Raw genomic sequence first — 15,056 nt, 5'->3', positions numbered from 1 at the left:
AGCCCCCCTGTACTCTCCTCTTAAATGTGGTACCAGAAAACAACTACTGTCACACAACCTAAGCTACCCTTGCCCAACAGACAGCCTCTCCTACTCCACCACATCTCTCTCACTAGCCAGCGACATCCATCCCAACCCCAGACCCATCTCTAACATCAGTCTCACCAAACCCTCCACCCAACCCACAAACTCAGTCCATTCGGCTTACAACACTTAATGGACAAAGCCTAAAAAACAAAATCCCTAACCTCCATGCCTGGCTCTCCCATAACCACCCCGACATTACCGCGGTTTCTGAAACCTGGCTGAAAACCTATATAAAATCCTACCACCAGGTTTCCAAATCATTCGCAATGACGGACCCACAAAAAAGGAGGTGGAGTAGCAATAATCTATCCCACCTCCCATACCATAACTCCCTACTCCAGTAAAATATCTGTGCCAACACTGACATTATAATAGGTTTACTAAAAATAAACTACAAGTCCATATGTATTGCTTCTCTCTATATCCCGCCTTGTGATAATATCAAAACTCTAGAAAATATCCTGTCCTGGTTCTCCTTTAATATAAAAAATTGAACCTATATACTCGGTGATACCAACATCAACTGGAATACTATTAACTCTGAAGCCCCGTTCCACACAATCAACCTGTACAACATCTCCCAACTAATACAATCTCTAGCCAGACCAAATAAAGGTGGTACCTCTGGTACCATCATTGACTGGATCCTAACAACTCACCCAAACCTTATCACCAAAGCCAGAACATTACCTGATCCTCTCGGCAATCACCTACCAGCCTTCGCCAACCGTCTCCCATCTCCATTGCATAAACAACACCACTACATCCAAACCCACAACCTCTTTTCTTTCAACTCTAACTTTCTCCGAATGCTTAAAGCATATTGACTGGTCCCCTCTAAAAACCCTTCCTCTAGATGATGCCGTTTCCTACTTAACCACTCATTCCTAACCCTTCTCAATCTGCAAGCCCCCCTCGAACCAAACACATCAAAACCACTCCCTGCCCTTTGGTTATCAAAAGATACTAAACTAGCCTTGCACCAAAGGGACAAAAAGTGGAAGCAATAACAAAAACATAAAACCTCTAACACCTCCTAGAGTATAAGTAACTATGAAACATCACAAAAAAACTAAAGACCGCAAAGCCCACTACTCCAAACTCCAGTCCTTGCACTCAACAAATCCCAAAAAATTCTGGGACTCCATCTCATCCATACCGCATCCTGGCAACAAAGGAAACGCCTGGCCAGACCCCCAACCTCTCCAAACTTGAAACAGCCAGGCAGTTCAACTCATTCTTCATAGACTGCAAAGCTAAACTATCAGCCTCCTTCCCACCCCCCTCCTCCATCACCACCCTCTCCTGCCCCAACCGCCACCCCCAATCATCAACCTTCCTCCATATCCTTCTGCCTCAAGTCCATCCCCACAACCACTATAAGAAGACTTCTCAAACGCAAACCCTGTCACAATGCACCCGACAACCTTCCACCCACCTTCCTCAAACTATCTGCAGACAATATTGCCTGTCCCATCTCTATTCTTATAAATAGATCTATACAGGAATCATATGTTTCTTCTATCTGGCGCCATGCTTGTATCACTCCCCTCCACAAAGGTGGCAGAAATACTGATACCACCAACTTCAGGTCTATTGCCATCCTTTCCCCTCTTTGTGAAATATTAGAGAAAACATTACAAGCACAACTTGTGGCACAACTAACACTAAACAATCTCCTCTCCCCTACCCAACACGGCTTCCGCCCTGGCCATAGCACCATGACTGCCCTTCTTTCCTTTCTTGAAACCGTAAACCTCAACTCAGGCAAGTTTGTATCCACACTGTTTCTGTCAAAGGCCTTTGACACCATCTCACACACCCTACTTGTATCCCAACTTTCCATCCTACACCTCTCTCCCACCACCATCACCTGGTTTTCCAGCTAACTGTCCAAGTGCCAGCAAGCTGTCCAGAGGAAAACTTCAACCTCCCCCCTTCCTTCCCACACCCACAGGTGTCCCACAAGGTTCTGTTCTTGGTCCTCTTCTCTTCAACCTGTTCATTAACAACTTTCACCAGTCCATCCCAGACTCATCTATCATCCAATATGCAGATGACTCAACAATCATCTGCTCAGCCTTCTCCCCCTCCGAGCCCTAGCAAAAACCCAACTAGCCTTCTCCAGAACAGAAACCTGGATGCAGTATAACCATCTGGCACTAAATGCAAATAAAACCAAACTAATGTTTTTTTCCCCTACCAAAAACTCCATTGACAAATCCATATTCACCATACAGAGCCAAAACAACACCCTCCTTGAAATCCTTCCCAACACCAAGCTTCTTGGCATCATTATTAATGAAGAACTAAAATATGACACCCACATCCGCTCCGTAGTCAAGAAAACCCACCAAAAGTTAGGTCTCCTTTACAGGCACAACTGCTTCCTAAGCCCCTCTACCCATCAAACTCTTGCATCCATCTTCCTACTCCCCTCTTTTCACCAATCTCCATCTTGGCCTTCGGTCCAAACTTGAATCCTGCTACCACAAGATCTCCAAATTTTCAACTAGTTCAAAAAACTCATCCCTCAACTAGCTTGAACTACCCAACTACCTCAATTACCCTTGCACTGACTCATCCAGCTACCTCTACTATTACTTCATCCCACCAAAAACAATCCCTCCCCTACCAAAAACTAATTTTCTGTCTAATACATGTTGTACTATACTCTCCAATCTCAAATATACTATTACCCTCCCCATGCATAATATTTTCCTAACCTACTAATGGCTAGTAGCTATATATTTTGAAATATTAAACCTACAATTGAGTTTATAACAAAAATATTAACTTTTTGTAAATGTTGAAATTTCTGTATTGAATTATGTCTTTTCATTTTTGTAACATTGTGACAAGCCAATTGCAAATATCATGGAGCTTACTTGTAAATGTTTAATTAGCTGTATGAACTATGTCCTTTTGTAACACGTGAAATGTAACTTGCAATTATTGTGAAGCTTTTCTCCCCGGGCCTCCACTGAAATCTGGATCTTTGTGGCCCAGTGGACTTTCCTGGTCATCAAACTTAAATAAATAAGCTGATTTAGGAAGCTAAGCCTTGTTTGCAACATAAATAGGATTTGTTGAATGGACAGGTCTCGAAGACTAATTTTTCTCTGGAATATGCTTCCCATCCATGTGAAGCAGTACTCCTCTCTAACCCAATTCAAACATATGTTTGACTGGTGGATGGGGAATTGGAAATTTACCTCTGGTCAGGCAGCTATAGAAACAGTGTGTAAATGCTTGACTACCCTAGCCCAAGCCTACATATATCCTTTAAAATAATATTAGGGTACCAAAACTTGTCCGGTATATTTGGGAAGCACAGCTATGCCTAAAAAGGCCTCTGGGATCATTAGCCTAGGAATCAGATGTGAACCTATGAGGTTCTTGGCTTTTGTGATTTTTTTTTTAATCCTGATTCTACAAGTCAGTATTACTTGAGTGACTAAAGAAACAAGCATTCTTAGAAACATTCTGCAGTTGATCAGTAAATAAGCAAGTTCCAGTAAATACCAGACCCTTAAATTGGTATGTGCAATACCTTTATTTGTTGTCTAATATTGCTCCTGATATGCATTCTATACCTCTTTGTAAGTCACGCATGACAGTCCCACTATTCACATCCGTTTTTTATCTTTGCAAGCTACAAATTCCATGTTATGTTCAGTTTTTTCATACTAGTTGCATTTAGAAGGAATTGGTGCTCTACGTAGTGACATTTAAGGTTGTTAGAAGGTGCAAATGACATACTTGATTGGAACCAGCTTATTCTGGTGAGCTACTCTATCATGCTGAGCTTAAAAGTGCTGGAATCATGGAGTGGAATGTGGCAAACAGTCAAGCTTGGAAAGTCGTGTGATTAGTTGTTGGTTAAAACAGAATGTATGAATGACTTCATAGGCTCATATGCAAGAGGTATGTCCACCATTGTAAGTTTAGCCAAAGTGTGTGTGTGTGTGTGTGTGTGTGTGTGTGTGTGTGTGTGTGTGTGTGTGTGTGTGTGTGTGAAACGTGTAATAAATAACTGAAACTATTCAGGCATATCTTTAAATACATAGTTTACACCTCAGGGTGTACAAAGGAAAGGAAAAAAAATGTTCTTTTTCTTAGTTTGTAAAAACTGGAACATGAATATGAAAGGAGATTAAGGCAGCACACAGAGTAAGTGCTGGAAGTAAAATTCTTAGCAGTCATGAGTAATGCCAGGTTGGTGACTACCTTCAGTGTCATCTTGAGATTCTTGTTTTGGGATTTCTGTTGTAAATCTCACATCTGTCTATCTCTCTCTTGTTCTGTGTTAACTTAGGAAAGAAGAAAGCTAATAATTTCTCATTAAATCTTGTCCTTACATCATACATGGCTGTAGTTAAGCCAGCACGTCTGATGCCCCAACAACAGCTTTAATGCCGTCATTCTCTCTCTCTCCCTCCCTCTGTTTTTTTTACTCACATATATTCATACGCATAGGAGTATGAGCATGCGCTCACACATGCACGCACACCCCGTGAACATCCTTTCCTGGCTAGAAACTGAAGGTCTCCTTTGTTGAAACAAATATCAGTAGACTTGGCAGCATCCAGATAGGAGATGGGACTGAAGGTGATTTTTAGCAGGTACAGTGAAATAGTAAATATTGCAGTATGGTTAAGAGACTTTGGGAAAGTGAGGAAGTACCCTTTCAGAAATTAAGGGCTAACTGAGTCAAAGGGGACTTTTAGATTGAAATTTAATTAACCACAGTCCCACCACATTGTAATGAACATATTATTTGAGTGAACACTGAATTTATCACCACTTATCAAGTTTCTTGGAAATACTATTGTATAACATATACGTAAAACATAGCATATAAATGTTATCTTTGACAAACTCCGTACTACCTGTAGAATTTCTTTCCTTTCAGTTCTTGAGCCCAAAGTGAAAGGCAGTCCTTAACTACATTAAAAATAGCAACTCTGTGTTTCAAATGCTAAAAACCGCTAACTCAAGAACAAATATCACCACCAGCAGCTTGAAAAAAAAAACAAAAAAAACGTAGAACTTTGATTGTTTTCATCCCAAGTACAACAGACTACATCAGAAGGCTTTCTTTTCTGTTGCTGTAATGTGATGCAAGTGAGTTTGTCTTCAAGACTATGTCAGACTTACATGACTTCACATTGGAATGTCACATTTAGTGTTTGCAGCAATCATTTGTGCCTTGTAGGTGCATAGCAATAATTCATCCATTTAGTTGTTTTTGTGAAGGGTGAGCCAAATCCACCACTGTTCTTCACGGAAGACTCTGTGCCCTTTGTATTCTTGCTGCTGTTGTAGTCACCACTTGAGTTAATGTAACTCGGAGATAAGGAGGAACTCCATCTTGCTGCACCCTGTTTGGAGGAATCTCATACTGGCCAAAAATGCCAGTTCAGGCAGCAGGCTTTTGAACAATTGCTCATTTCCTGGTGCATCATGATAGATGTCTTTCTCCTCAGCTAGTAACATTTTAAAGAAAACGGGCCTGTATTGTGAAGGGAGAGAAGCAGTGGCAGCTTTAGAAATGGGAATGAGCAGTACATCTTTAAATCCATCGGGAACCAAGGAGAAGTTAAGAATTTGATGCCAGGCTGTTGCTCATTTCAAGTATGTTTTACCACACTTCTCCACTAGAGAATTTGCATTCAGGGGATCATCTGATCATGAAACAGACTTTGGGGTTATTGTTTAGATGACATATGTTAGTCACAGTTTAGCTTTAGTCTGAATTAAACATTAAGTATTGTCCAATGTCATTTTATCAGCCCCATCTGGACCACCAGCACTGTATAGTCTGTGCACTGGATCTGCTGTACCATTTTTTTTTTTTTTTTTTTTTACTGTGACCATGATTTCTGTGTCACAGATTTCCATGTTTCACTGTTCTGCTTCATGTCTGCTCTCCTTCAAGATCATAGGATCATCTAAAGTAGTACAGCAGAATCTCTCTGTATAGACATTGATGCTAACATAGGAGTGGACCAGTACTTGATAATATGTCACTATTTGTTGATAGTAACCTAGGGTCTGGCCCCATATCTCTGATATACAGAGACAGATAGTAATGTACCAAAATAACGGGTCTACCTGATAACACCGACACACCAAAACACCGACAACGAAATAACCGACACCACAAAACCAAAAGTCCAAAATCACGAAACTTCACATGCCCGACAAACCACAATCCCGACAATCAACAAAACACAGACCTTATCCGAAAAACACACACACAAAACAAGCACACCAAAAACCTTACAAACCTACACTAAACCTTACATACACAACTATCTATGCACTAACCTTAACCCAAACCCTAACCCTAAGGTCCGTCACTATCGCACACTTACCTTACCCGCACCCTAACTCACTTAGTCCACCCCTAACCCTAAAGTCCGTCACTATTGCACATTTACCTTACCTGCACCCTAACCCTAACTCACTTAATCCGCCCCTAACCCTAAAGTCCATCACTATCGCACACTTACTTGACCCACACCCTAACGTCCCTCACTATCACACACCTTATCATGTCTGTGTTCTCAGCGTTGGGCTTTCAACTGTCGGTCTTCTCCTTTGTCGATCTTCCAGTGTCTGTTATTTCATTGTCGGTGTTTTCCGCTTTCAGCGTAATCAGATAGACCCCAAAATAACATATCCCCCACATAACCTCTAAAAACTTTCCAACTAATATACCTCTCCTAATAAATTTCCATGATACATAGGCACACAGTTGGGTTGCGTTGCATGACTACACTTATAAAGTACCTGGTAGTTATTGGCTATTATATACCTATGAACGTATGAATGTTTGTTAATGAAATGTAGATATGACTACCGCAAGTTCTGCTTTGACAAAGCTCCTTCCTGATGAGAACTCAAAGATTTTTACTTTTTTAGTTTAATAAGAAAACAAGGCAGATCATGAGTTGTTCCCGCTGCCGTTTCTTGCAGCCGAGTCATTAGTTTGTACTAAATGGCTTCCTGTGGCCTTTTAACCAGTGGAACATGGTTTGTGAACACCAATTTTAGCTTCCCTTTTCTTTTTTAAAATGCATCTCTAGCATAGAAACTGTATGTACTAAGTTATAAATAAATGACGTTTTTGTAAGTCTGTTTCCTTATTTTATTTTATTTTTTGTAGACATAATCTCTTTGTGGTCTTGCGAGATTTCCATGGACTGACGCAAGTGGTCCTGTCAGAGAAGGAGGTACAGAATACTTTACTGTATTAAATTTTTATACCTGGAGTACATTATTGAAAACTTTTTAGCTACTTTTATTTAGTTTGCAAGTCTTCTTTTATGCTGAGTCAGTGTGTTATTTGAAGAATCCTTACAAACTACGGCTGGCATCCTTAGATGTTAAACTTTGCTATTTGGTATAGTCGCATATGTTTGCCTTAGATTTTAATTGTTCCTTTAAACTAACCAGTCATGAGAGGAGCAACATTGTCTTTAGTTTAGTTTTCATTTTTTAATGGAATTTTAAAAAATGTTTTGTGATTTGCCTTACTTTTAATACTTTAATTTCAGTTTAAATTGGTTTACCAGTTTTCTTTATTTTTCACGCAGTGTGCATAAAGGCAAACACTACAGCAACTTTCTCTTTGTATCTTACTGCTTTCTTGGAAGAGTCGTCTGCTTGGCATTCAAAACATTAAAGATTCGCATACAATTTAAAACTTTTTAACCATATTGCTTTTAAACCCTCTGTGTAGAATGCCTCCCAGTGACATTAATACATGAGGATTGTCAGCCTGTGTAATAATTATCAACCTTTCCAGAAAACTTCATACCCAGTGACATTACTACATGAGGATTGTCAGCCTCTGTAAGAATTATCAACCTTTCCAGAAAACTTCACACCCAGTGACATTACTACATGAGGATTGTCAGCCTCTGTAAGAATTATCAACCTTTCCAGAAAACTTCACACCCAGTGACATTACTACATGAGGATTGTCAGCCTCTGTAAGAATTATCAACCTTTCCAGAAAACTTCACACCCAGTGACATTACTGCATGAGGATTGTCAGCCTCTGTAAGAATTATCAACCTTTCCAGAAAACTTCATACCCAGTGACATTACTACATGAGGATTGTCAGCCTCTGTAAGAATTATCAACCTTTCCAGAAAACTTCATACCCAGTGACATTACTACATGAGGATTGTCAGCCTCTGTAAGAATTATCAACCTTTCCAGAAAACTTCACACCCAGTGACATTACTACATGAGGATTGTCAGCCTCTGTAAGAATGATCAACCTTTCCAGAAATCTTCACACCCAGTGACATTACTACATGAGGATTGTCAGCCTCTGTAAGAATTATCAACCTTTCCAGAAAACTTCACACCCAGTGACATTACTACATGAGGATTGTCAGCCTCTGTAAGAATTATCAACCTTTCCAGAAAACTTCACACCCAGTGACATTACTACATGAGGATTGTCAGCCTCTGTAATAATTATCAGCCTTTCCAGAAAACTTCATACCCAGTGACATTACTACATGGGGCCTTTCCAGAAAACTTCACACCCAGTGACATTACTCCATGAGGATTGTCAGCCTCTGTAATAATTATCAACCTTTCCAGAAAACTTCACACCCAGTGACATTACTATATGAGGATTGTCAGCCTCTGTAATAATTATCAACCTTTCCAGAAAACTTCACACCCAGTGACATTACTACATGAGGACCGTCAGCCTCTGTAATAATTATCAACCTTTCCAGAAAACTTCATACCCAGTACATTTACTACATGAGGATTGTCACCCTCTGTAATAATTATCAACCTTTCCAGAAAACTTCACACCCAGTGACATTACTACATGAGGATTGTCAGCCTCTGTAATAATTATCAACTTTTCCAGAAAACTTCATACCCAGTGACATTACTAAATGAGGATCGTCAGCCTCTGTAATAATTATCAACCTTTCCAGAAAACTTCATACCCAGTGACATTACTACATGAGGATCGTCAGCCTCTGTAATAATTATCAACCTTTCCAGAAAACTTCATACCCAGTGACATTACTACATGAGGATCGTCAGCCTCTGTAGTAATTATCAACCTTTCCAGAAAACTTCATACCCAGTGACATTACTACATGAGGATTGTCAGCCTCTGTAATAGTTATCAACCTTTCCAGAAAACTTCACACCCAGTGACATTACTACATGAGGATTGTCAGCCTCTGTAATAATTATTGGCCTTTCCAGAAAACTTCATACCCAGTGACATTACTACATGAGGATTGTCAGCCTCTGTAATAATTATCAGCCTTTCCAGAAAACTTCACACCCAGTGACATTACTACATGAGGATTGTCAGCCTCTGTAATAACGATCAGCCTTTCCAGAAAACTTCATACCCAGTGACATTACTACATGAGGATTGTCAGCCTCTATAATAATTATCAACCTTTCCAGAAAACTTCATACCCAGTGACATTACTACATGAGGATTGTCAGCCTCTGTAATAATTATCAACCTTTCCAGAAAACTTCACACCCAGTGACATTACTGCATGAGGATTGTTAGCCTCTGTAATAATTATCAGCCTTTCCAGAAAACTTCATACCCAGTGACATTACTACATGAGGCCTTTCCAGAAAACTTCACACCCAGTGACATTACTCCATGAGGATTGTCAGCCTCTGTAATAATTATCAACCTTTCCAGAAAACTTCACACCCAGTGACATTACTACATGAGGATTGTCAGCCTCTGTAATAATTATCAGCCTTTCCAGAAAACTTCACACCAGGTGACATTACTACATGAGGAGTGTCAGCCTCAGTAATAATTATCAACCTTTCCAGAAAACTTCACACCCAGTGACATTACTACATGAGGATTGTCAGCCTCTGTAATAATTATCAACTTTTCCAGAAAACTTCATACCCAGTGACATTACTAAATGAGGATCGTCAGCCTCTGTAATAATTATCAACCTTTCCAGAAAACTTCATACCCAGTGACATTACTACATGAGGATCGTCAGCCTCTGTAATAATTATCAACCTTTCCAGAAAACTTCATACCCAGTGACATTACTACATGAGGATCGTCAGCCTCTGTAGTAATTATCAACCTTTCCAGAAAACTTCATACCCAGTGACATTACTACATGAGGATTGTCAGCCTCTGTAATAGTTATCAACCTTTCCAGAAAACTTCACACCCAGTGACATTACTACATGAGGATTGTCAGCCTCTCTAATAATTATAAACCTTTCCAGAAAACTTCACACCCAGTGACATTACTACATGAGGATTGTCAGCCTCTGTAATAATTATCAACCTTTCCAGAAAACTTCATACCCAGTGACATTACTACATGAGGATTGTCAGCCTCTGTAATAATTATCAACCTTTCCAGAAAACTTCATACCCAGTGACATTACTACATGAGGATTGTCAGCCTCTGTAATAATGATCAACCTTTCCAGAAAACGTCACATCTCCAGCACTTTCACATCTATGGAGTAAACGTCCCATCTCAGTTAAACTCGGCCCTTTGGTCTCACTTTGGAAATTAGCTGAATGAGTACATGGGCACCTGTATTTCCAACATGGGATCCAGGGCATCTAACAACATGATGGAGGTGGTTTTCCTTACTTCCACTGAAGAAATCATCCCATTCCATTGTGCCAGTCTGGTTGATATGGGCATCCTGAGACAGTGTAGCAACTGCCTCTTGTACATGGACATCCCTCTACTACTACCACCTAGGAACACAATTTGTGAAGGATGCAGTTACATCAAGCACATAGTGTCATTGCTCTCTCCCCCACAAACCAGTATATCTGACACAGAGAAGGTTGGCAACATGAACACCACACCTCAAACATCACCCACACCTACACAACACACCCCCACATATGCAGAGGTCCTCACCAAAAGCATACCCAAACAAAAGAGACCTCTGAGGCATAAACACACACGAACTCCATGGCCCACCACACCACACATAGTCCACACACCTGTGTCTGACAGCCACTGCGGCCTAAACATAAACCCAACGTATTAGTCATAGGAGACTCTTATGTGAGATGCACAAATGTGCCCCTCACTAGGCTGGATAAGGAGAAAGTCACTATTAGTTGTTTGTAAGGTGCCAGAATCTGCCATATAACCAATGCACTTAAGTCTCTCAACAGGGACTCTGTCGTAGTCCATGTTGGAGTGAATGACTTGAGACATATATCTCCCTGCACTGTATCAAGAGAGACATGATCAAGCTCGCTGAGTATTTGTCCCAGGCAGGTACGTTTCTAGCCTTAAGCAGCATTCTACCATCGCCCAGAATGATGCCTCATTACAAACAGAAAATGATTGACTTTAATAATTGGCTTAGTTTCTGGTGTCATTCCAAGGGCATCCAGTACCTGACAGCTTGGGATGGCATGACTGACAAACCACGATGCTTTGCCAGAGATGGCATGCATCAGGCTCCTGGCAAAGGCTCTTGACTCCCCCATAGTGCCTTTTTTAGGCGATGCCATGAGGTCAAAACTACCAACATGAAAATTTCATCAAAACGTAAATTAAAGGTTATGCTGCTAAATGCTAGGAGTCTAAACATTAAACTACACTCATTGCAAGCATTCTTAACCCTGGAAGAAGCTGACATTTGTGCAGTCCCAGAAACCTGGTTCAACGCTGTGGAGAGCAACCCAGCCATACCAGGTTACTCATCCTATCATTCCTTCAGACCCGAAACCATGGACAGCAAAACAAAAGAAGGTGGAGTTGCACTATATATAAAAGACATACACACCTCTAGGCTGGTCAAACAGTATGATGCACAGGAAACATTCCAGGTGCAGTTAATTGACAAGACCCCTATTCAAATCATAGTTGGCTATAGGCCTCCAACTCTAACTCAAGATGCCCACTCTACCTCTTTGGACCTATTTGAATATATCAAGATTCAACCCTTTGTCCTGATCCTGGGTGACTTTAACTATCCAACCAGAGATTGGAAGAAATACTCATGCCAAAACACAAATGCTCAGAGATTCCTTGATTTCATCAATGCAAATGCCTTGGACCAATTGGTTGACACCCCCACAAGAGATGAAAATATGTTGGACTTGGTATTAACCAACATGAGTAATCACTGCAGCATCCCTACAGTGTCATCATCCCTGGTAAGATCCGACCAGAAAGCAGTCGCTTTTGGAGTCACCATCCCCCCTCCCCCCAGCTAGGGTCAAACAAAAAAACTTCTCCAAAGCTGATTACAGCCTCCTGAGGGAAGGTATAAATAGCTTCACAGCACCCTCCCCCTCCATAGGAACTGGCACATATGCCAAACCTACACCAAAGTACTATATGAGCATTTTATATAGCTGCACGGAATCAGGAATGCCAGACAGGACGAAATCATCCTCCTCAAGGAAAAGTAAACCCAGCTGGTGGACATCTGCAATAAATAAACTCTAATAAAAGGAAGAAAATTGCTGTCCAGGACCAAGAAGGAGAAGGTGCCTAATTGGAAGCAATCTGTCCTTATCCTGAACAAGCAAATAAGAGCACTAGTGAAATCCTCCAAAGCAAACTTCGAGTCCAGACTGGCCACATGTACTAAAGACGGTCATAAGACCTTCTTCACATATGCCTGAAGTCTGAAGGGAAGCACCCAGATCTGCTCAGAGCTGGTGATCAAGGGCACCACATACACACACACGCTGTAGATATAGCCAACCTACTGGAAAACAAGTTCTGTAAAAATTTCACTCCCCCCCATCAGTAAAACAGGACATCCCCAATACCTGCCCCCCTCCATTTATCTCTAGGGAAAGCAAGTCATCACTGCCCTCTCTAAGGCAGAAAATACAGCCTCCATGAGGTCTGATAACATCTCAGGCTGCATTCTGCATGAACTCAGACAGGAACTTGCAACACCATTAAGCTCCCTATTCAACCAAAGCCTGAGTATTGCCTTCATCCCAGCTGAGTGGAGGACGGCTACTGTCATCCCTTTGCACAAAGGTGGAGCATTCACCAGTCCAGGAAATTCTAGACCCAGCAGCCTAACTAGCCTGATCTGCATGGCCATGGAGCGGATTATCATGGACCTCATTAACAAGGACATTGGCAACCTCCAGACACTTGATCCCACACAGTTTGGTTTTGTCAAGGGGAGGGCATGCTTGTTAAATTTGTTCAACTTCTTTGAGACGGTCACTAAGACCATAGATGATGGGAAGCCAGTGAACACCACCTACCTTGACCTGGCCAAAGCCTTTGATACTTTTCCCCACTCGGGTATAATAGATAAACTCTCCTCTCAACTATGTTACCAGATGGGTAGCAAACTGGCTCACTGATGGAACCCACGTAGTCAAAATAGGAGAAGCCACTTCAAGTAGTAGACCCATAACAAGCAGTGCACCCCAGAGATCTGTCTTGGGGCCTCTGCTATTTAAGATGTACTTCTTGGAGATGCAGGCCAAATCTAGTGGGCTATGGCTGATCAAGTTTGCAGATGACTGCAAGCTGGGTGCTGTCATCAATTCCCCTAGTGATGTGGACATCCTCCAAGAGAGTCTCACCCAAACAAATGACTGGTGCCAGAAACATGGCCTCAAACTAAATGCCAAAAAATGCATCATCATCCCTTTTGAGGAGAGTGACGTCCCCACAAATTATCATATCGATAATAAGGCAGTAAGCATGCAATCAGTCATGAGGGACTTGGGAACCCAGGTTGATCGCAAACTGACTTTTGACCACCATATTGCCTCCGTTGTACAGAAAGCCTTCTACATAGCCCACCTCCTAGGTTCATAGGTAAGTACTAGGCTATCGGCCCTGGGGCCTATACAAGCCCAGCCAAAAAGGTACCCTGACTTTTACCACCCAAGAAAATTATTTTCCTGTGCCACTGACGAGCAGAGCCACAGAGGTGATCCCCAGGGTGAATTTCCTATTTCCCATCCAATCATCAAGATTTTTCTTGAGTGTTAATGAGGAGCTTTGTTTGATATAGATGGGTAGTTTATTCCAGAGTGTGGGAAGTCTCTGGGACAGGAATCTATCCCTCCAGCATGTTCTGTTTATTGTGGTGACAAGGTTTAGGTCCCTAGAGCATGTAGCTCGGAGGGACTGGGATTTCTTTAAGTGGAGCATGTCCAATAGCTCTGGGTTTGACATAGCTTTGTATGTTAGGCAGAGATCACCTCTGAGTAGACGATATGCGACGGAGTAAAGCTGGAGTTTTTTGAGACGGTCTGCGTAGGGCATCTGTTTGAGGCTGGTAATCCTCTTTGTGAGGTATTTCTGCGGCCTTTCCAGTTGTTGTAGATGTCTTGTGAGGTACATACCAAAAGGGCCTTTGTACTCTATAATGGGTCTAATGAGTGATGAGTAGAGGGGAACAGTGACCTCTTTTTTCTGGATGAGAAACCTTTTGTGATGAGGTGTGCCACATAGAAGGATTTCCTGACTACTGTGGCAATGTGATTATCAAAGGAGAGACTACTGTCCACCTGTGTCCCAAGGTCTCTTATCACACTTTCGCTCTTTAGTGTACTACCACCTATGTTGTAGTTCATGGGTACAGAGTTTTTACCAAAGGGAATGACAATGCACTTTTTGGCATTGAGCTTGAGGCCATGGCTTTGACACCAGGCATTTGTCTCAGTGAGGCACTTTTTTAGGATGTCCACATCGTTAGGAGTTTTGATTTATGGCTCCTAGTTTGCATCATCTGCGAACTTCAAAGACCTTCTGTGTTAGCCTGTACTTCAGAGAAGTAGACACCAAACAGGAGAGGATCCAGGACTGTACCCTGTGGTACTCCACTTGTCACTGGTCTGAAGTCATTAGTAAGTCATCAATGGTCATTAGTAAGGGTATCTCATCCAGGGACAAAGTGGTCATAACATCCCTGTATTCTTCCCTTATAAGACCCATTA

General features: G+C 41.5%; 1 protein-coding gene across 2 annotated transcripts in view; it reads left to right on the top strand.

Moving 5' to 3' along the window:
• The window catches only part of DARS2 (aspartyl-tRNA synthetase 2, mitochondrial), a 1,354,455-nt gene that overhangs the window by 44,687 nt on the left and 1,294,712 nt on the right, over positions 1–15,056 (top strand). For both annotated transcript variants that reach the window (XM_044085228.1, XM_044085227.1), the window contains one exon: positions 7,262–7,328. In XM_044085228.1, coding sequence (XP_043941163.1) covers positions 7,262–7,328 — 67 coding nt within the window. The remainder of the gene's footprint in view (positions 1–7,261; positions 7,329–15,056) is intronic.

This window comes from Protopterus annectens, chromosome 10.part0 (genome assembly GCF_019279795.1).
Source record: "Protopterus annectens isolate FY-2018-M chromosome 10.part0, PAN1.0, whole genome shotgun sequence".
Lineage (NCBI taxonomy): Eukaryota > Metazoa > Chordata > Ceratodontiformes > Protopteridae > Protopterus > Protopterus annectens.
This window is presented reverse-complemented; position numbering and strand designations above follow the sequence as displayed.